We start from the raw sequence: 24182 nt of genomic DNA, 5'->3' as shown, positions 1-24182 counted from the left end.
AGATGTCATGGTTAACAAGCTGGCTACCATACAAGGCCAATCAGGCTACCGGTATTCCAGATTACTCACTAATGGCTTCAGCAGCTTAATGATTGCCAAGCATACAGTGCCATTAATTGGGCAAGAGAGAGGAGGAAAAAATATCCAGGGAGGAGGTAAGACGCCATTCACCTCCTGAGTAGCACAGCACCGAGTTGTCCATTAGCACGGCCTTTGCCGAGGATCCAAACTAGCAAAAGGAAATGAGATGGGCAGACTGAGGAGCAAGAGGAAGATTTCAGACCCAAGGCACAGTTCTTCACTGTAAAAAGCTGTTTCGTTCACCCGTTGAGTGCCAAGGCAGATGGAGGCCGACCCTTGCACCGCCGAACACCCCGCCGTACTGCCCAGCACACCTGGACACCGGGCTGTCCCCAGCAAAGGGGTGGTGGGCACCCGTCCTGTGTGCGCTGGCTCTTCCTAAACCACCACCAGCTACGGTTGTTCACCCAGCAGGGAAGAAGCTGAACAAGGCTAATTAATGATAAAAATACTTGTCTTTTGTAAATTTTATTTTTAGTTCAAAGTGAATCACAACTTCCTGCCCCTCCCTCTCCCCTCCTGTGAAGACATACGTACCTCCAGATCAATGCCTTTTTTTTTTTTTTAAGCATCAAGAGCATAACACATTTCAACTGCTGCTAATACAGGTTTTACAGTGATGATTTTTGTCAGAGAGATTGTTTATGCAACTCCTTAAAGAGCAAAAAGGAAAAATCCCACATGTGAATGCAGATAAACTTCTGGAACGTAAACACGCAATAAACATAATTACTGCATTATCAAAAGTATTATGCATTTATCAAAAGAGTTGAACATAACAATTTCCAACACATATTTGATATGGCCCAATCGTAATTTGAAGGGAGACTGTATACCCTATAAGGGTAACTGTATACCCCTATAATTTAATCACTCCTGCCATAACTTACAGATGCATTTGACAATATTGACGCCAAAAAAAGGAGGGTTTAGTTTAATTTTACCCACGCTTTGCTGATTTTTGATACTTGGCTTAATTCACTCAATACGTTCTATAAAGGTGTGTAAACAGTCCTGATGTAAAGACCAGAGAGATTTAAGAGAAATCAACAGATCTGGACTGGTCAATGTTAATGTCTTCATTAACTCAGATACCTTATTTATCCCTGAGCACCTTAAAATTGTTCCCCCAAATCTCACTGAAGAACATGTAACTATTTCACAAGAATGTAAAACTGCATTTGGATAAATCTGTGTCTTACAAGTCCCATTTTCCTTCACTGGTTTAAAAACAAAAAACAAACCAAAAAACATGTCCCCTCCCCTTTGTTTTTTACATGTACTGCAATACCTTTAAAAAAAAAAAATCACCCTATCAAACAACATCACCTACAGACACACTACAGACTACAAAAATATTGCATAGGAGTGTCAGTGGGCATAGTCTCACGACATGAGAGAAAATGCTAAGTTTTCTTTAAAACATTATGGCAACATTCTAATTTATTTTCCTTTTAAAAATCAAGTGGTTTCACTTTATTTCAAAATTGTACAAAATGGCCATGGCTGTTTTTAAAAAAAAGTCTCTGTCTTGAGAATACGTGAAGTCTCAGGTGCATTAACAAAAGACCTGGAACCATTCACAGTGCAGCAGAAAGCTTCTTTTGAGGCAGAAACTACAACTCATCCTTCTTCTTTCCTACTCTTTCATGGTCTCTTTCTCTCAGGGTTCGCATGAAAGCGGTGAATCCAGACTCCTGGTTTTGAAGAAAGAAAAATATGGGTCATATTTTTACAAACAAACCAAAACAACGCGTCAAGAACACTTTTAGTTTCTGTATCCCACTGCAGAATATAAACTAAGGAGCAGTTACTGCTTCTGTGTTGCCTCATTGTGCAGTGCTCTGGTCCAGTGCCACTCCGCTGCAATGCAAGGGGAAAATATCCATGCAGATTCCACATGTCAAACTTTGAAGAGATGGGACGCAGAGAGAAAGGCCCTAAAACTCACAGGACAAGGTAAAATCTGTCCCTAGAAGTGCCATTGATGCCTTTTTGTCGAAAACACTCAAAGACGTTTTCAAGCCGCATTTGTATGCTACATGTGTCATTTTGAAAGCAGTTAGTGGATCATTTGTTGGCTATACACACATTCGCCACTGTTCCTCATCCCTTAACAGTTTTGCTCGTGATCTTCCTCCTTTTCCACACATTCAGATAATGGGAATTACATTTTTTCAAGTTACTATCAAAATTATTGTCAAACAATTTCATACCTGGATGCCTAGATGCTGACCTCTGTATTTCAACAACTTAGGATTTCTGATTGTCTAAGGCTGTTGGATGCCAGCAGTTTCCTTTTCCAAGGAAAGCTCTGAGCACAACTCGCAGGCATTTCAAAAGGCTCAGATGGGTGGAGGTGCGAACACCTGTGTTTGAACACACTGTCTACTGGTACACCAACACTACAGTTGTCTGGGCAACTGATCCCACCCAATGGGACCATTTTTTACTTTTAAGCAATCCTGAAACACACCAGTCAAAACTGGACATAAAAAGGGAAAATACAAAGAGGTAGAGAACAACAAACAGAAGTCAAAGTTTGACTTCAAACAATGTTGGGGAACAACAAAACAAAACAAAGAAAACAAAATAAAACAAAACCAAACCCCAAAGCTGGGAAGCTTTTGAGAAGGTTAAACAACAAAACACTCTTCTAAAACTATTCACTATTTGAAAGCTAAGGTAGCTGGTGAGAAGGGAAAAAAAAAAAAAAGAAGTGACAAGTTTTGGCCATACGTCATCTGGAGACATCTGGCAATCAACAGCCCCCATGAAAAGACCCCAGTTTTCAAAGCTGTGTGTCTGGAAGTCATTTAAAGTACACTTGGGTCAGAGGGTGTCCTGATTCTTCCTTGCTCGAGTTGCTTGGGATGAAATGCCCTAAAATCTCTACTCTGGAACTGCAATTCCCTTGGAGGTGTGGAGGACCCCTTACAGGCTACTGCTGGGGGTCATGCTCTTCCCGACAGCCAGTGCTCCAGTGTGGGGTGGCAAGGAGCTGAGAGCTTCTGCTCTACTGGCCATGACTCCTGCTGTAGCATGTCATGTTGCTCCCACGGCAGCTGACATCCCTCTCCCTGCCCATGTGAAATGATGATAACAGTGAACTAAATGCCCACGGACATCTACTGATTTAGTGCCAGAATCAGGAACAGAAAACAGGTCCCCTGGCTCCCACTGCTCTCTCCTGAGATTTCTTTTGCAAAGTATGAGGTGGTCGGCCAAGGTGGTTCAAAAGGTGTTGTCATGCTGATGAGAAATCCTTTAACAGTGCAATCCCTTGTTACTGAAACAGATTTGTGATCAGACCTGGAAACTCCATGGAAGGCACTGTGCTAAGCACTGCCTCCAGCGTTACCATGATAGGAGATAACAAAACCTAATTTGATGCTGCACAAGCAGAAGACCAGAGGTCCCAGGAGAGGTGGAGGGGGAACACAGTTGTCAGCAGCAAAGAGATTGTGATGTTCCTGTTGGGTAATTTAATTCTACCCAAGAGGGTTGGCTGCACGTAGGGGATTAGTCAGTCCACTTTCCAGCATAGGGATAATCATCTCCCAACTGCTGTGGCCTCAGAGCACTCCCGTCTTGCTAAATTCTTTTTATCAGCCACCACAGATCCTTCCTTTCACGTATCATTTCTGTAAGTATGGGTTAGAAATACAAAAATTGTGGCTGAAATTTTACTTAATTGTTGGCTACTGCACCCATCTTTACTTTTAAGAAAAGATCCACAATCAGAACTAAACACAGTATCCATAACAATGCCTGGATCAGCACCATAAAATGGTAATTACTGGGGTCCTAATGCCGGAGAAAACTGGGAGGCGAAGCTCCATGAAGACTTCCCTAAGATCCTGACTGACAAAGAACCTCAGAATTTGGCTTTTTTCGTCATGCTTCTCTATAATTTAGTGAGCTGTAATAGCAGCAATAACTTTCAGGCAAGGCTCTTTTATCAAAATCACTGGACGGCTTGAAGACCCCAAGTTCTTCTTGCAGACCCTAGCTTCTCCAGGCAATCAATCACTGCTGAGGAGTAACCTCCCTCTAGGAGGTTATGACAAAGAATGCACACAAATAATTGGACTGCTCCCTTATTTTCAGACACTTTACAACCACGAAAGGCATTATGCCATTTCTGCCCCTTGTACTCATAGCATATAATTAGCTGACCACAGCAGGACAAAAGAATGAAACTTCAGCCCATGGGCTAGATGGCACAATTTGTCTTTCCATCCTGAGCTCCAGGAGTGAATCTGATTCAGGGCAAATGAGATATTTAGTTTCCCCCAGTCTCCAAAGGACAGCTTTGTCCCTGCTATAAAACGAATGGATTGTCACCATTTGGCAACCTGGCGGACCCATAACACGTTTGCAGTATATGTGCGATCCAGATCCAGAACTGATAGGAGTAAGTTCTGTATTTTCTGGCATTTCTGCACCTAGCAGCAGCCCATGCAATAAACCCTTCACTTTCACTCGGTCCAAATTCACTTGCAGACTTCAGCTTAAAGAATAAAATATACAACAAAGCATTACCAAATCTAATCCTTTTTCCTCTTCTCACGTTCCTAAAATAGAGCAAGTATGTTCCTAATACAGAGAGTACAGGGGTGTGGTACACAATGACTTCATCCATGTAAGACAGTAACAGAAGCAGTTAAACATCCTTCCAGCATGGTAAAAACTTACTCTGCAGTTTTCATTTGCAAGGCAGTACAGACAGAGGAGACCTGCCTCTCTGTATCAGGTGATGACTCTTGCTTTCACTTACCCCTCTTTCTCCGGTATATTTTTCCACAAATTTCCCGTAGTTGTAATAGTTAAAGGTGGGGTAGCCATCAACCCCCTCTTGCTTACACAGGTCGTGATTCTGTCCTTTGGCACAGTCCACTGCAGCGTAGGCGATCTGAAACGCAAGTGATCAGCATGAGGCAGGAGAAGACAAAGCAAGACTCTGCTTCATGGTTATGCTGCTGCAGCTTAGACTTAACACTAGGAGAGACCCAAGTCTTCCGCCAAAAACGCAACGGCTTTTGTAATGGCTCAGCTGTGGAGGAAGATCAGAGGGTGGTCATCAGGTCAAGCCACATGAATGGAAGAGCAGAAGCCTGCTCCCTCCCAATGAAACACTGCGCTGCTCGCACAGCACCTGGCCTACGCAGCTGCAAGGCACGTTCAACCCACACAGCAGAAAATCACCTTCCTAGCCTCCCCACTGAGCACTGCGTTAGATTCCAAATGGGAAATCCAGAGGCTGTGTTAGTAAAACCAAATCCAAGCATGGCAGTCACAGCTCTGTCACGCTGCAATATTTTTCCTGCACTTTGGTTTTAACTGATGAACAGCGGCAGGGTGACTTTGATAATGGTAATGACCCACCTAACCCAATCTCCTTCCTGTGGCATGGCTAATGCTTGGAAAAGTTACCTTTTCTGTTCTTGGACAAACATGGCTGGTCACTTATGCAGGCTATTAATAGATACCCCAAATAGCTTTTGTAAACTCCATTTGGTTCTCCCAAGGTCAAACAGGGATGGGTAAGAGGCCAGAGCATTGTCTACCAAGTAATGCACATAGAGAAGAAGGTTGCTTGCTTGCAATCTCAGCCTGGGTTTATGTTTCCTTTCCTGTCTTTTTTCAGTCTATCCTTTAAGGTAGGGACTGTATGTTATGTGCAGCCATTAGCAAAGTGGGCTTTAATTCCTTTTGAAACCTCTAGATGCTACTGTCACACAAACAAACCCTGAGTAGGAAACAGCCTGCCGTGCTCTCAGCCTGTTGGCAGCAGAGCAACACCCTCCATCCCTGCCTGCTTCAGCACAGGCAGAGCGAGGAAGCGCAACCTCACAGCCCTAGAGCATCAGCTCAGGCTAACCCTAGTTTAGAGCATTTGACATTTGAAACCTGAATCTGTGAAGTATTGAGGAGGGGCTGCACTTAACATTTCTGATGTTGAAACAAAATGCAATTCATAAGCTTCTACTTAAAGCAGCCAAGCCCTCTGCTGTGATTTCACACTGACTGTTCCCGCGAGCGGCAGTTCTGGCTCTGAACGTACACTGCTGCTTACGCAGGCTTGCCTTCACAGCCCCGTTACATGCTCTGCTGAAGAGCAAGCAGGTTTAAGTACAAGCTATGTAAAAAACCAAACAAATTAGAGGAATGATTTTTGCAATTGTGGGTTACAATGTATCAAGTGCTAATTTCATAGCAGACACATCTTAACTTGAAATTTCCGTTCCATGAGCCTCCTTCAAACAATCTGATCAAAATACCTTTCGCTTGCATGACTTTAGGGTTGCAGTTGAACTGTTCTTCCATAATTAAAAGATCACTTAATATTCCACAATGCCCTCCAGTTTCATGGTGACACTGTCAAAACGAGAAAACCTGATCTCATTATCCTAGCAGTAATTAAAGAGATTGGCAAAGCCAACTTCAGTTAATTTGCTTGTTTTGTTTTGGCTTTGAAAGCCTGACAAGACAATACTCGGTAAGATCTCGCTTGGGTCTATCTTCAGATGGAAAGCACTATCTAAAGTGAGCAGTGTTCTTACCTTAAATATTTGGTTTCTGTTTTCCCATTTTAAACATTAATAAGGCTATTACAGAAACAGGACTCTCTCGAGCTGTTAAACACATATGATCGATCTCGCTTGGGTCTATCTTCAGATGGAAAGCACTATCTAAAGTGAGCAGTGTTCTTACCTTAAATATTTGGTTTCTGTTTTCCCATTTTAAACATTAATAAGGCTATTACAGAAACAGGACTCTCTCGAGCTGTTAAACACACATATGATCACTTTTTTTTTTTCTTTTTTTCTTTTTGTAAACAGAAAGACTCCTACTCATTCAGGGCCAGTTAAAATGAAAAGTTAGGAACAATACACTGCAAAGAGTTTCATCTAAGTATTTATGCCTTCCTGACCTTAGCAGCCAGCCAAAATTTAGAGCCCTGTTGGCTACTTCTGTGTAAAGGAAAGCTTACGAGGGAGACAAACATTTATTTCATGTCACAGTATTAATGTAGAAAGAATACTGGAAGTCCTAGTTTCCTGAAAACAGGAAGAATAAATAAAACTCTTTTTTTTCCTCACTGCTCTAAATACCACACAGGGAGAGATTACAGCCAGAAAAAGGGGAAGGTATATGTGCACTCATCCAGATCTTAGTAGCTGGTCTGAGGCATGAAACTGTTGTGACTGATGACCCATCTGTTCTTAGATAGTGTCTCGGAGATTAAGAAAATTAGGTTTTAGTACATTGGAAGGAAGAGAAGCCCCCTTTATCTGTACCTCTCTGAAAACATCTAGACTGGCTTTCGTTGAAGCAAAGAGCCCAATTTCATTTACAAAAGGCTTTTGTGAGAATAGCCCCCAGTGAGGAGAGGGTGCAATGGAGGAATGCAATGCTATAAGCCACTGTTAACCTTGTTCAGCGCATCTTGTTACCTCAAAATAGATGACTGAGGGACCATAAGGAGGTGGCTTCTGAAAGAAATGCTTAGTAGTCTGCTTGAGATACAGCTCTCCTCTACAGCACATGGAAGTCTAAGCTGGTCCATCTGTCCATTTGCTGTGCACTGAAATAATGCACACAGATTCCAGTTTAAGTCTGCCTGCAACAGTCACATTAGCCTAATGCTATGCCTAATCTAACAGGTCTAATGGCGAGGGACACATCTACCTGGAGCAGTGTTTGGAGGACGTGTCCATGGTTTGCCATTCTCTGAAATGCTCCTGATGCAAGCTCCCACACAGCCCCATGGACTCAGCGCTGCTCCTGCAAACATCATTTTGAGCCCAGCTCTTCATACATTTACAGCCAGTCAGAGAAGAGAAACAGCAATCTTCAAAAGCCTTGTAACTCATACAGACCCGAGCAAAATTTCATAGAGAGACATCTAATTCCCAAGATTGTATCCGAGGCTGCATTTCAAATGCCTGCTGCCAACAGTAGCTGAGTAAGAGTACTTAGGAGAGCTTGAGTGATTACTTTAGAGTGGAAATGTTAAGGCAGCCTAAATATAGAGGTTGCTACCATCTCTATGCGCTCATTACCATAGCATCACAGTCCTAATTGTTTTGCCTGTCTCACAGCGGAAGATCAAATATAGTGCACTGCATGAAGAGAAAAGTAATGCTGAAAAACACTTGTAGCAAAACACGCTTCTGGACTGAGGACCAATTCCAACCTCAATTCTATCAACTTCAGACAGCTGAACTCCGAGACATAACCAGTATTTCAGCAAACAGCACCGATGCCCTTTGCTTCATTCTGTTTGTGTTTTCATGGACCGTGAATATTGAACTCCATTTCTAGTAGAGGAATCACCTGCAGCAGTTTTCAGTTAGGGTGAATTACTTCATGACTATACTGAAAGGCTGCACATAAAAAGATGCAGCCCACAAAAAGAAAGGCTTTGCTTGAGTCCTGGCTCAAGTCAGCAGTGATACGTTGCAGGGAGGTTTTCCTCTCATTCTCAACCTTCTTAGCAACGATCAGTTTTTCTGCATTGCTAAAGAAGGAAACTGAGTCAGGAAAAATAACAACCCAAAAAACCTCTACCAAAATGTGCTTAAAGACTTCTAGAGACTATTACTCTCAGAAATGATCTTCATATTCAACTACCAGCAACAAGTTAATGGAATTTCACTGGAAAGCATAGGTTAGCAAAACCTATATGCTTTGCCTTGTAAAAACACTAACTTTATTCAACCGGAAATTTCAGACAGATTAAGTGTAAGACATCCCTTAGGAGCCAAGACACTTGACATCACCTCTCATGAATTCTCTCTCATCAAGAGGGGGAAACAAACCTCTAAAAATCTGTGAGAGCAAGAAACTCTCCTAACGCTGGTGTAAAACTTAAGAGTGTGTGCGTGTGTGTGTATATATATATGTCCACTATGGAAAAACCCAGCGTAACAGCTTTCAGAAGACAAGATTGATTTTATGGAGATTTTGATTGTTAGGGCTAAAATTTAATTTCTTGAGCTTTCTTAACTTTCCTCTAACCAGAGGGAAAAAATCCACTGAAAAAACATTTCAGGATGAAAAAACCCTAAGTGCTATATCTGCAACACACACAAAACTCCACAGGGTTATGGATTCTCCATAACCCAAAGCTGCGCTGCCTTAGATATTGACAATACACCATTATATACAAGTTCTCTCTCCAGAGGCAATGCTGTTCAGGTTTATCACCATCCTGTTCAGTAGCTGTAGCAGGAATAGAATAGTTATCAAATGAAAAGACAGTCAATCAGAGACTGTGGACCCCAGAGGAAGTTCTTTGGAGTACATCCAGCTTTCTTAATGTTATTGGTAGTTCCTCACAACTGGTATGCAGCTTATAATAATTAATAATACCAGGTTAGTATGCATAATAATAATGCATAATAATTATGCATAATAATAACAATTAAAAAATAATACCAGATGAGTATGCATTTCTCCTTTATTCCATAGTCAGTATAGTTTAACACGACTCTAGCAACATCTTGGTCTGGAAAATATCTTTATCTGAAAAGGGAAGTCCCACAGCAACATTTCATGGTTTTACCAAAGAAGTGGAAGCTTAACTACAGAGTTGCAAACTTAACTCCACACGGCATTAGAATCTGAGCAACGTATGACCAGCTCTGAAGAGCTCTTAAAAAAGGAAATAGAGCATGGCATATTGTTCAGATGAAGTGGTCTGATCACGAACACCGAGCTGTTGCAAAAATCAGAACTTTTCATTTAGGCGCTTAAATAGAAGTGGAGCTATGCTGAAAATGGGACCATTGATCTCCGTGTGCCTCAACTGTAACAGAAGGACGATGCCTTGTTTTTTTTTACTGCGTAAGTGTTAGAAGGAAAAAGAAGTACTTGCAGTATCATCTAATCATACATCAGGAATCACAGTTCCCTTCCAACAGAATTACGAAACAACTTTTTGCTCTAGAGAGATCTTGCAGGTAAGGAACACAATTACATCCAGCGGTTCAAATAAATGTGTAGAAAATTGAAAGTGGGATCCCTTGACCTTCCAGGTAACTCCTCCTTTCTATTTTTAAACCTCTTTCATTTTAACAGTTTGTCTCCCAGTCACCATACGATGATATAGTAAAAATACCCCCTGCAATCCTAGTTGCTCTCCTATTAAAATATGTACTGCCACACACTGGTTTATTGATTCAAGGAAATAAATCTCTGCTGGAGCTAATATTGACTTTTGTTATGAAAATGGAAGTGAATAACTAACTGAATATTGATTTGAGAGAGGAATGATACATGATAAGCTTAAAAAAAATTAAAGTAAAATTGCAGCATGGAAAAGAATGCTTCCAAGCAACATTTTTAAAGTATAGTCAATTCCAGATGACAATTACCTGATTATTAGAAAAAAAAAGTCTGTTGTTGCCAAATGTCTTAAAAGCACCTAGGAATAAGACAGATGTGCATTCTTCTCTGATTACTCTATAGGTTTCTATTTATATTACCTGTTCTGGACCCTAACGGCAGTTACGAGCTGGCCTGCTAAAGCTTGTTGCAATCCAGCTACTGTTCTCAACGTGAAAGGCCTTGCAAATGGAAGATTCATTATTAGCTGCCCTGATGTGCCACAGCAGCATTACCATAGCTGCAATTCATCAGCTGTTCTCAAAGCAGGCCTATTTGCAAAGGGAAGATCCATTAGTAGGCACCATGATGTACAGTGCTAACATCACCATATTTAATGAGTCTAATTAAAAAGAAATTCAACACATGCTTTTTAAGCAAATAGGGATCAAATTCTTGGCCAAACTAAAGTATTAATTCATTTGGATAACTCTGTACAGTGATTTGGTTGGTATAATGATTTTAAACCATGGTTCAAACCATGGTTCACAATACACATTGGGGACTCACCAGTTTCACTGCTGTCTTGCACCCCAGCTCACCCCAATAGCTGCACTCTTTCCAGCAATCTCTGCCACAGCTGTTTCTGTACAAACTCACTAGAACCCAGTTGCAGTGCTTTGATTTAGGTCAGTGCATTTGTACAGGAACAGTCTTCTGTGAAAATGGAGAAGATTGGTCAAACAGCAGCCGCTTTGGGGGAGTTCCAGAGATTTGTTACTGAGAGGCCTTGAGGAGTCAAGAGCCTTCCTTCAGCAAATCGAAGCTGGAGCATCACGAATCAGTTCCTTCAAGCTGAACTTTAGGATCAGCCAAAAGGCAGAATGCAGATTTTTTGAAGATTTAGCTGGTGCCCTTTCAAGAGTCTCTGGAGTAGTTAGTGAACATGCCTTCCTGCTCTTCAATCTGTTCAGCAAAGTGACAACCCTCACATTTGCATTTTCTGACGTACACTGGTCATTGCCAAAACTCGAGCTGTGGAGCACAGGCCAAAGGCTTTCCCCTGGCAGCTGCATGCAAAGACCACAGTGCCCCAAGGCAAGAATGTTCCAGATGGCTTTTTTTCCCTTTTTCTTTTTTTTTTTTTTCTTTTTAAATAACTGAAAGCAATATGCTAACTGCTTCACTGGACTAGCCTCTCCACTGATCTGGTCTTACTGGCACTGAATTTCTCCAGGTACATGGAAAGACGCAGAGGCTCTGGTTTACGGGTTACACCTAGAGCCGTATTTTGCAATAGCCACACGACTGTCCTAGGCAAGCGAGCAGGCTCGGGATTTCTGCTAAAACCACCAGCAGTGATGTGGCCAACAAGAACTGACATTTAGGGCCAACGTTCCGAGCATTATGTTTTTAAACTCCAACTCCAGCAGTGCAGATGATGAAAAAGTATACAGCATTAACCACAGCCCCGGGGAGGGGGGGCTTCTGTGCCCAAACCACCCCCTTACAGTGAATCTGCAGAGCCAAAGACACGTATTTAACAGCTTCAAGCTCTGCTCATCTTCAAAATTCCAATGTAAAGACTCAAAGTCTCCCAAAGGATACCTTTTAAGATACCATTTATAACCAATCCAAGGCTGGAATGTTTTTGATTGTTCTTTAGCTTCTGCAGAATTAAATGTTTAATTAAAGGACCACCCCTGTTGAAAAGAAGATACAGTTTAAATGCTACCATACTCTGTTAAAGTGAAAAAAACTTTCTCCGGCTTGGGGGGGGGGGGGGGGGAAGACACTACTACAGACTAAAAATGAAAATTAGTAATCTTTCCCTGTTTTTGAAAGAAGAAATATTTCTTCCCTCTTAAGCAGTAATTTTACAGAAGTTTGAAACCCTACAGAACTACAAATTAGTCAAAGTTTGAAGGCTCAGCCCAGTTTGAAACATGGGAATATGCCCAGTGCTGCTTGTGGGAACAGTCATGTGCCCTTCTGAAGTCTTAAACACGTTTATTTTCTTTTCCACAAGGGCACAAACTGGCAGCAAGAAGCACCTTGGCAGGTTATGGCTGTACACAATTAAATAGGGCTCCCCAGATAATCAATCCCTGGCACTTTCATAAGTCACTGGGGTGGAATAACATCGTTTTCCCTAACTGCACACACCTCTCTGAAACTGTACCAGCCTTAATATTCCTTACTGGCTCTCCTGTTCCAACTCATTACATTTTATACCTCCCCACTTCAGCCTTAAACTGAAGTCAAGAGTTGCAACCGTCAATCACTGCTCTGCTCTCGGAGTCCTTTCATAATGTGCAGCCTGAACCAAAAGCTTCACAAGCCTGCATTTACCACCACCACCACGTCCAGTAAACTGTGCCATGATTCAGATTGCTTGTTAATACATCCTGGGGCTCTAATAAGCAAGTTTCACATTGTTTGGTACATTTGCTTCATCTCCTCTGACTGAAATTTTAATGAGTTCAGGAAAGAGAGGCTTCACTGGGAACTACCAGGAAAGTGGGAAAACAAGGATACTTTCTCAGACATCTTGGAAACAAACAAGTAACCAAAAGGTATCCGAGCACACAAATTTACAGCAGTAAGAGAACTGAAAGCTGCATGCCTCTAAATCTTCTGTGTGCCAGAGGGCAAAAGTGATGGACTTCTAATTTTATGCAGTCAGTGATGCAAGAATGATTTGTTTCTTGTCAATCTGATGCATCTTATGTGAGTTACAGAAAAGACGAGAGGGAAAAAAAAAAAACCCACGACAGAAATTCTTCTGTTATGGTAGCAGGCAGATTAATAGGGGTATAACTGTTACAAAATTACCTCTTCATTTAGAATAGAATATAGAATAGAATAGACTATTTCAGTTGGAAGGGACTGCCTGATCACTTCAGGGCTGACCAAAAGTTAAAGCATGTTGTTAAGGGCATTGTCCAAATGCTTCTTAAACACTGACGGGCTTGGGGCACTGAAGACCTCTCTAGGAAGCCTGTTCCAGTGTTTGACCACCCTCTCGGTAAAGAAATGCTTCCTAATGTCCAGTCTAAACCTCCCCTGGCGCAGCTCTGAACCATTCCCATGAGTCCTGTCACTGGATCCCAGGGAGAAGAGATCAGCACCTCCCTCTCCACTTCCCCTCCTTGGGAAGCTGTAGAGAGCAATTTCCCTATTAAATTGCCAAATCTTTTCCATGCCACACCTAAACACAAAGCAATCGTGAAGTTGGAACAAATCTGGAGATCAGAATGAAATACAGTTCACTCAAAGATAATAATGTTTCTAGCTAGTTATCTGGTTAAATCCAGTGGCTCAGGTGGGTGTTTTTTAATCCCAGATATGCACGCGCTCAGTTAACATGGTTCAGCTGGTGCAAGGAAATTAACTGGTGTGCTTCAGCCATCAGATGTATTTTCAAGACAGAAGCACGAGGGTCCTAGAAGGGCCCGACATCCTGCACTCAAGTCAGCCAACTTACAGAAATATATTTATGCTATGCAAGTGAAGATTAGTTATATGATTGAGGTCTTCAGGACTGTCACAAAACTTGTGGTTTCTCCACATGCACGACAACGGCTGATAAAAGTTGAAGGGGAATGGAGATGATGTAAATTATCTTTTATTAATCTTTCAATGAGAAAGAATGTGTTTCGCTTCATAGAAAAGAACTCTTACACAAAGAATTAAACAGAAAAGACAACAAATTAACAAAAACAGAATAGGTTAAAAGTGTAACTCAGTTTGACCAAAAAAGATACAACCCCTAAGATGCAGATACATTTCTATTAGTGCAACAGCAATTTTATCTACCTAAGCCTACCACCTTATCAATAAGCAAAGCCTTATAAAGTACAAATGGTGGAAAACATTCTTAAATATCTCAGAAATAATTAACAGCAAGTTACCTTTCGATCTTCTTTAAAGACTTCGGCAGCGGTTGTAAAATGTGGAATGGCATTTTTACAGTGGGGACACCCTGTTTGACACAGGAATAAAAAAACAGCATAAACATTAGTTGTAAATAAGATACTGGGACAAACTCAAGATGCAAGGTGAATTAGTGGGAAATTTGTTATTAAAAATAATTCTAGACAAGAATTCTCCAGTTCTGGGAAGAGGGGGACAAGGCAACTGTAGACCATGTGTCAGCTACACGAACTTAAGCACATGTTTAAAACCCCTCTGACTTCAAGCAGTTTAAGCGTATACTTACAGTTACATGACATCCCATATAGGGACCATGGTGCAGGGGGCTTTTCTCTATCGCCAGTCCCTTAAGAGCATTTTAAGATTACTAGCCATAAACGGACAAACCATTTCCCTGCTGCTGTACCTCCTCATGGGTATTACCACATAGGTTATTACTGCTGTTGCCACAGATACCAGCTACATTTGGACACGGGAATAAAGACAGCGCAGTTGTGAACAGGAGGAGGTTGGAAGTTGGAAAGGAAGTTGCCAGGACCGTTTAGAAGAGCTTGGGAATTGCCTGTGTTAGAGCCAAGCCATCGGGAACACAAGGGAAGGAAGAGAAGCAAGTCCAACAGGCTACACATCTTTCACTTACGGAGAGCAGAGATCCAGTCCCAGGTTAGGATGACTGCTGCTGGCCTTCCTGGAGACCTTCCTCCTGTTCACCACAAACGGGCAACCCCAGAAGTTTTACAGACACAGCACACACAAGAACCCCACAGCTTTGTGTGGGAGATGGGCCGATACTTGTTTGTACCACCGCAGCATTGAACAAAAGGCCAGTTCATCCCTTGCTTAAATATACACTAAATTTACTCAAACATTTCAGAAGAAACCACAGAAGGGGAACAAGAACTGCTCTCTCGATTCAAGATTCAGATGTGAGCGCTCTTAATTCAGAAGCAATGTTTATTGTCTATGATTAATCTAAACGACTCTCAAAATATCAATACTAAGTAAGGCTTTGAAAAGGAAAGTACCTGCATTACGTGTAACAAATTATTTTTTTCAAACATAAAGAGGTTGTTCCCAAGCAAAGATTCAGGACACTATTTTTTGCTTAGATGCAGGGAAAAAAGGAATGGACACACTTCTGTCAAGCCTGTATAATGCTAGCAAAGGCAAAAGAGTTCATCCTGCTAGTATTTCTGGATAGGAGCAGAACAGAGCACAGATGAGTTACTCACAAGCTGCAATTACAGCTTATGCTACTGTTGTTTACCAGTATTTCACAATGATGAACAAGTAGCTATGTCACTTTTAAGTCAGTACTGAACAAATGCCCTCTTAGGAGGCTTGCAGCCACCCTCTCATAAACTGTACTCCCTCTTTTAGCTGACAAGAAAAACAGTATCTGCGCATAAATACTGCACACCCCTTTCCACAAAGGAAAGGCTGAACACCCCTTTCATCTTCACCAAAATGCAGTTTCATTGCTTACATGCACTACTTTGAATTTTAGAGTATTTTTTTTCTTCAGAATAGGATTCTGAAAGCACTGCAATGATGCACATGCGTATAAATACATTGAGAGTCTATGCAGTAACTAAGAATACCGAAAATTCAAGGGGACATTTCCTGGGAAACTGAGGCACTTTTGCAAATCCATCCTAATGGCTCCAAACTCTTTATGCAGCATAATGGCAGTCTATCCTGATGGCAGCTGTGTTTCAGTGGGAGATAGTGCAGGTCCTCTACAGCTTGCAAACTATTAAGGTTGTTGAGTTGTTCGGCATTTGCCTGTGAGAAAACAGTCAAGAAAGAAAAGGAGGAGGAGGAAGAGAAGGAGGAGGTGGAGGAGGCTAGGGTTCCATCAGCCCACTTCGGTGACCCATTTTCTCTCTCACCACTTGCCTGTCCTATCTGCTGATACTGAAAAGCCTTCGGGTCAAGCCTGCCTCTTGACACATCTTGGATAATTTCCTGTACTGTGGGGTGACTGCCTCGGTTGACTTGTTAATGCTGCTCTACACAAATAAATCAGAACTGATGACATCTAAAAAGAATTCCCGAGAAAAATCAGGGCCCCTAAAACAAGAACACTTGTTCTAGTCCACATGCTTACATGCTGTAGTTACTGGAAAGCACTTCCAACTGTTACGCTAAAACATAAAGGCTCCTAAAAACTTAAACCTTTCAGGTTCCCCTTTCTGCTTATGATCTTAAGCTTGAAATTTAGATTTCGCCAAACAGCAACTTCCAAACCCTCAATAAAAGATATTTCAAGAGAAACATGAGACTTCACGTCTTCTTATTCCTCTCTAACACCTTTATGATACATCAGTCGATGTGTTTCCCACCTCGCAAGTGCTGGATCTGCAGAGGACAGGGCATTTGGTAAAGCCTCTCTCTAAGCCCCCACTAAAGTTGCAGCAGGTAAGAGCTCTCCATGAGCCACACTCTTCAAGAAAACCAGAACATGATTCAACAAATAAGCATATTCTTTCAGACACAGAAAAACCCAATGGCTATTAAAAACGCAAGCTGACATTTTACAGGGGCCAACAGATGGCGGGTAAGAAAACAGCCCGAGTGGCCGTTTAGCTGGTGACTGCTCAGAGGAGCATCAGCAGCTGCTCAATGTCCCTTCTACCCTAGCGAGTCACCAGTGCACATGCTGCTGCATAGTGTTCAATAGGTGGCATCGAGAAGGGTGTTGAGCTTGGTTCTCAGCAAAGATGCACATCTTGTAAGGCCAAAAGGAAGCATCCGACTATCTAGACTGTTACGGCATTTGGAGAAGGTAGGCAAAACCAAACCGTGCTTTGAGGTTGTGGTTAACACCACCACACAGAGGAGAGGAGCGCCGCGTAATTCAAAACAACTGATAAAGGAACCTATGCTCACAGCTTTTATTTCCTCTTCTCTGTGATCTTCTCATCTTCCCACTCTAATACCAAGTGACAAAAGTTACCTTCATTTACTGATCTGAAGCTCCATCCCTCCTCCCCTCACTTCTGTCTTGGCCCAACCTCCTTTCTTTACTGCACTGTGCTTGCAAAACTAAAACACAACCATATGGCTTTTGGTAGAGCTGACTCCAAGTCCAGTAGGCATTTTGTTAGCCTTGGACATCCATCCACAGAACAGATGTGAATGCTACGCTGAATTCCCAAGGAGTTTCAAGGAGTCACCGAAAAAGGGGGAAGGAGCACATCATATGGAATAGCAGAACTTCATCTGTTACAACTTAGAAGGATTGCCAAATGCAGCAAACACTTGGAAGTCACCCAACCCAGTCATTCTATTTAAAGCACACATGCCAAAAAAAATAAAAAGCAGAGGTTGATATCTTCATTTTGACAGACGGAAAACTTGTTCTCCCTATTCCCTCTTCACACCCACTATCACACATTTATTTTAAGTGTTAACACTATCTTCCAGATTTGAAAGTGCAAAGAAAGGAAATGTACTGAGCACTCTACATGAGGACAGGAAGTGTGCAGGCTCCTTACAAAGGATTTTCCAGATGGGCTGCAATAGAAAGAGATTAAACTGGTGGCATCTGAAGGTGTGGGTAAGGTGTCAAGAATCAAAAGGTCCTCTCCTTATCAGTAGTATTTATAGGACAGTAAGTCACTATGGACCAAAGAAGTGGGAAGATTAATTTCATTTCATTTCAGTTGAATAATTTGGGTGCTATGGTAGGCTCACAGGCTTCTTCTAACGTAGGTACAGGGCTTTGCTTTACCTATTTTCTTTCTTCGTTTTTACATAATTGTAAAATTTGATCACAACAGGGTTAACGGCAGATGTGAACTGTGCCTGCCTTGAGAAATCTGAAAGAAATCTGCTCCTAGAACATCCAGCCTTTCCACAGGATCCCAGCACTGGCGCTCAAAACCTTTAATCACTTCTGCAAATCTTGAGGTAACTTCATTTCCTAATGCAGAAACACACTTGCATCACCAGGCAGGAAGGCAAGAGAGCTTGACATCTAATACACATGCAGTAGCATGTGTTAAGGCTATCCTTGGTTCCCAATCAGCAAATGACACAGCTTTATTACAGCTCTGGCCAGACGTTCTCACCTCTCTGTGCTCAAAATTTTGCACTCTGGAGGCCCCCCCATGCAGCCTGTGGTGGTATCTGCTCTGCCTGACTGCTGAAGCCTGCTGGGTGATGAGGGCTGCCTGCTTAAACCACAGGTCTGTGGGTCCATATGAGAACACCTGCAATAGAGGGGTTCTAAGTTCTCTTTGCCTTTGCACTACAAATTTAAAATTTTACATGAACCCAGTATTTTCTACAGGTTTTTTTCCCACCATTCATGCTGTAAAGTTGGTAAGGGCTGGGAAGGCACACTGAAGTACAGTCACAGTGGGCACCGTCACATTCCTCACCTTGAAAACCAAGTAGTTCTCGACTGATCCAGTACATGAAAAATATGGTTTCTGTGGCTAAAAATTCAATGCCGATGAATAGCAGATGAGGGAAATCAAGTAAGCAGGCTTCATTCAGACCCATCATCACTGAGGGGGAGATGGAGTGAGATTCCTCTAATTAGAGAGGCATTTAAAGGAAAGCTAGTGGGTCTTTTGGGAGATGAAGTGATGGAAAATTTATAGCCCAGCTTATTTTCCATGGACTGAATTTACTGATAGCAGGAACAACCGCACAGTACAGCATCTTCTCTGGGTGTCTTTGAAGAAAGAACCAATGAGGTAGTGTTGGTTTGGGCACAGAAAGGTGTTGGAGAGGCCATCACAGAAGCTGGCTTCATCCTCATGGATGAAGTTTGAGGACTCTGAAGAAATTAAGAACTGCAGGGTTCCAGAGCTGGATGTGGTTTCCAACATGATGCCACAAAACATTTGTATACATGACGTAAAACAAAGATATTGCATGGGGAAATAGAAAAACTTACTAAGTGCTCACACCACCTTGCAAATGTTTGTGGGTTTTTTTTTTTAAACAAAAAGCAGACTTAGGAAAAAACAATATAAACCCATTTGTCAGGTAAGGTAAGAAACACACAAAACTGATATTAAAAACCAAGTGCACATTGCCCCAAACATAAGAGTAATCAAGCATATGTTGTGGTAGCAATTCAATAAATCCACAGAAATAATATCCTGTATTCAGAATTGTAAACATTTCCTATAATTGCAGGGTCCCATGGGATGCAGAAGGGATGCAAAGAGGATTTCAAAGCAATGGAACAATCAAGTGAATAACCTACATATCTTTATTATATTCAAATGGAGAATTTTTCATTGGACAGGGTTTCTTTTTTTAACCAAGTGAATTGTTTAGAGATGATAGTGAGTCAAAAGAAAAACTTAGAGATTCTTAAAACTTCAATGTACAAAAGTATTAGGACCAGATGGCAATTATAAAGATGTCTCCAGAATAGTACATGAAACAGATGCACTGTGTTGGACAATAGTCACCTTATTATATTTAAAATAAAATTGTGTGAAATGTTCAGAATTGCCTAAAGGAATCAAGTTCTCTTTCCAAAAAACACAGGTTTCTACTTGCTTAAATATGAAAAATGTCCTTTAAGTTACTTCATGCTTTGTTTGATTTGAAACTACAAAGCCCAGTGATATAATATAACCTCTCTACAGCTGAACAGTACAAGGTTAATTCAGTTTCCTTAGAAGAGTGGAAGCTGTATTAGCATAGCATATAGAAGAAAGGTGAAGCTGTTTTTAATGAATATAAATCAAAAGCTAACAATTTGTACAAAAAGATAAAGGAAGCAAATGGACATCAAAGCAGTATCTACAGTCAGCAGAGGTAATAATGATGTTTTAAGTATATAAGGGGCTTTAAATGTATTAGAAGCAAAAGAAATCCAAACAATACTAGCAATATAGCTTTGAAAGAAAATGATGGAGTTATCAAAAGGAACTTCACTGAATATATAAATGAAAATATTAAGTAGCTGTGGAGAGGGCCTTTATGCCTGGCACCTCCAAAATGCTGTTTGCAGTTCTGGGTCCACAAATCAAGAATGAGTTCAAACTGGAGGGGGCTCAGAAGACCCACAAGAAAAAAAGACAGGAGTGGAAGGTGCATTTCACAGCAAAGGGAGTCAGGAAGCTCAGTGTGTCAATAGGTTAAATGCAAAGATTAAGAAGTGATAGAAATCGAGAAACGTCAGTCTAGTTTTCGTTATAATGAGCTATTCAAGCTGGGTGCCAAAGGCTAAGAAACCTCCAGAGCTGGTTGTGTCAAATTCAGACAGGAAATTCACATTCCCCACCACTAGTGATTTTTAGTCTGAAAGGAAATGTTTTTTTAAAAAAGATGCTTTCACGCAGTGGTTCTCCACCTGATCAGACTGCAGCCTGTCCTTGACTCACATTGCTGAGCTGAAACTGCTACAGAGGTGATATGGTTTTGCTGTCCTGGTATCACTGTCTCCCAAGCAGCTGGGAGCTTCAGCGTGCCAGCACTGCCCCACAGGTCAGGTGAGGACGACAGTCCCTGCGGACCCTAACCTGAGCATCCGAACTAAAATGGCTCTACACCAGTGCAGATCAGGCATTTTGACTTCAGAAAGCACTACCTTATACTTTTTGCCCACCATTAATACATAATGATGTATAACCCCACCCATGTTGTTTCCGTGTGTGCTTTTAGCATCTTGTACTTCATAAAATCTGGTAAGTAAAGTAACAAAGCGGTGTACATACGTTTTACATGAGATATTTCCAAGAGATAGTTTAAACATGCATACATTTTAATGTTGTAGACCGTTTCCATATCAAATATACTAACTTAAACTGTCAGTATGTTCATAGCGAAGACCTGGCCAACTCCTTAGAGGAGATCTGAAAGCCTAGTGGTTTGTGAGACAGTGGCATTTGTGCTGTCTGCGCTCTATCCTCAGCATGAGGAAGGGCTCTGCTCCCCCTTCAGCCCCCAGCTTCCTTTAGTACCTCTCAACGGGTGATCTCAAATGCTTTAACTAGTATCAATTAATTACGCTTCAAATTGCCCTGAAGAGAGACAGACGTGATTATCCCCCTCTGTCATTACACCCAAGGTTAAATGGAGTCAGGAAGAGGTTAAGTGACTTTCAGGGTTCACAATCCTGCTTGATGGGGAGCAGGGCTGCAAGGTGCTGACTCCATTGATTCAACTGCAAAACCATCAGGCCCTCAGAGGGCTCAGCACGTGGCGGGATGGAGCCCTCAGTGTGCAAAGTGCAGAGCAGGGAATGACTTTCCAATTCCTCATCTCTGCTTGAAATCATCACCGTCTAAATAACAGGGGTAGATACCGTCCTCCATTATTGGTTTTTAAATGACTGCAATTCTAAGCAAGTGAAAGCAGCACATTGCACAGCTATCAAAGCAAACCCGGGAGCTTGTAGACCGCAGAGTAAAGCAAAGCCTGTTTCCACTTCAAGAGTTCCAAGTGATTAACTAGAATTAAAATGAGAATATTACTTGGTCAATCAAGGAAAGACAGGCCACAGACAGTAATTGCACAGATAAGAGCTGAAAATGGGTATAACTGCTTAAACCAACACAATTCGTGTAGCTACAGAAGTTATTGAATCCACAGGCAAATTTGAGAAAGGCATTTGGAGATATTACTGAAAGGTTAATTCGCTTTTGTTCTGCCAGTAGAGAATTGGAGGGCCTTTTAATTGAGCATCTGGAACCAAAGCTCATTTTATGACATGACCTGACACGTAGCATAATCATATTTCCAAGACACGAGATATTAGTAATTGAAAGGAGGGCGATTTGTCCTTTGATTTCAAAAAGGTCATGAGGTTTTCAGTTAAGCATCAGGTCAACCAGGGCTTGCCCCACTACTCTTAACAACAACAGGCAACCTACTATCAATTTCACAGCCTGCTGGTGGGTTTTGATGCATTTTTTTCCAAGCTATCTGAACTCTTATTTTGCAACACTTTGGGGGTATACAGAGGAGATGAGGCATACAAAAAAATCAAATCTTTGGAAACCCAGCCTTAGACATGAACAACTGCAATAGCAGCAACAAAGTCATCAGAACAGGCCAAATTGCAAAGGTGAGGAGAAAGACTCAGCACAAACTCTTGGACTGTTTCATCCACTACAAAAGGCAAGGATATGACCGACTGCAGTGAATTACAAATGACGTGACCGCACCTGGCATTTGGCAACAAGCAATCCTTTAAGATGGAAAGCTGTACAGCAAGCCACCTCTGGACAGAAAGGGTTAAAGAGCAATAATTACATCCAGAACAAAAGTGTCAGTTCCAGCAGACCTGGATTTTCCAGATAAACTGTGTCATTGGCCCACATGGCATAAACGAAGCTGGTAACAGAGGTTAACCAAGTCAGCATCAGCCTTGGTTAACTGCAAACATAGTTAAAGAGCAAATGAAATCATTTTGCCATCTAACATGCCAGTGGATGCAACTGGAAATCAGAAGATAAACTGCTCTGAGTTAGCAGCGTTCCGGCAGAGCACTGGGGGAGGCACCATTGAATTACACCTACATTAAGTGAGGCTCAAAAGCAGCCCCTGTTATGATAATGTTGCATCACCAGAAAAAGCATGTCTTATTGGAAATGGGTTTGATGACAGTGCATAAGGGTGGGTGGCATATTCATAGTTAAATGTCTCCTAATGTACCTCACACAGACTTTACACGACATTGCACCAACACAGCTGCATGTCTGCAGGGAGAGAATTTCACAGGGCAAGGGCATGCACTTCCCTCCTCTTCCCCTTCTCACAAGCCTGAGCTGTTTATATACAGGTAATCTTCACACCAATTCAAGCAGCTGTAACATTTTAGGGTTGCGACAGATTTAAAGCATGAATACTGTTTTACAAAACAAGAGGAGCTGGATCACCCTGACAAATTTAAGTTTAATGCCACAGCTCCACGACAGCCACCTCTGAGCACTTCCATCACAGCTACGTGCAGTCCTGTGAAGTGCCTCAACTTCTGAGTTGAGAGCAGTTAAAACTGTTCTCTCGGTGCTAATTAATATCCTCAACACAAACACTGGGACTAAGAGCAGTTCTGCCAGCCTGATTGCAGAGACCACTCTATAAATTCATCCTTTATCAAAACCAGCCTGTTAATGGGCTCTGTGGCATCAGCACTACTTACACCAACAGGAATGCACCTCGCTAACACAAGCCTGAAGCAAGAGCACCACTAATGCAGGAGAGAAACCAGTTAGCGGCAGAGCTAACATCAAAATTCTGCAGTGCCAGCCCACGCAGGATTTAAAGCCTCATTATCAGAGGGTCCAGACCTCGCTTCTGCCTCAGTCAACAACCAGAAAAATCCTTCCCTGCAAGGGTTTTTGCCTTGAAATGGATTCTTTCTGTTCAGCATGTTTTTAATAATTTTTTGATAGCTTAAGCTTCATTTACAAACACGCACATTTTGTTCAGGCTCTTTCATACAGCCTCCTAATCAAAACTTTACCAGATCTGCTTGCAAGCGACGGGAAAACCTCTTGGTGGGAGCCAATCCGAGGCCATCATGAGACACTGAATTCATCTGTGCTGCTGCTTTGCCCACTGCATCTGGACCCATTAACTCAACTATTGAGTATTTTAGCACCCTCCATGCATCCTTCATACAGAACTATGCCACGCAGGTCTGCTCAGCGCTGAGACCCAGACCGGTCATCTCAGGCCCAGCAGCCACTGGCTGAAGCCTCATGGTCAGTCAAAATTGCCATGTTTTGTTACAGCAGTCCTGCTTAGCCAGAACAGAGCATTATCTCACCAAACTTTCCTGTGCAAAGGCTGAGATACAGTGCAACCAGCTTTGTCCCAGCATACTTCAAAAAATGGGAGGGTTGAAA

General features: G+C 41.9%; 1 protein-coding gene across 1 annotated transcript in view; it reads right to left on the bottom strand.

Moving 5' to 3' along the window:
• Positions 1-1541: 1541 nt before the first annotated feature.
• The window catches only part of PDIA5 (protein disulfide isomerase family A member 5), a 128369-nt gene continuing 105728 nt past the window's right edge, over positions 1542-24182 (bottom strand). The window contains exons 15-17 of the mRNA XM_009275051.2: positions 14331-14401; positions 4862-4996; positions 1542-1778 (exon numbers count right to left, since the gene is read on the bottom strand). Of these exons, the coding sequence (XP_009273326.1) occupies positions 1698-1778; positions 4862-4996; positions 14331-14401 (287 nt within the window). The 3' untranslated portion in view covers positions 1542-1697. The remainder of the gene's footprint in view (positions 1779-4861; positions 4997-14330; positions 14402-24182) is intronic.

The sequence above is a fragment of the Aptenodytes forsteri genome, unplaced genomic scaffold, assembly GCF_000699145.1.
Source record: "Aptenodytes forsteri isolate BGI_AS27 unplaced genomic scaffold, ASM69914v1 Scaffold255, whole genome shotgun sequence".
In the NCBI taxonomy this organism is placed as follows: domain Eukaryota; kingdom Metazoa; phylum Chordata; class Aves; order Sphenisciformes; family Spheniscidae; genus Aptenodytes; species Aptenodytes forsteri.
Note: the sequence above shows the minus strand (reverse complement) of the source record. Positions and strands in the feature narration are given on the sequence as shown.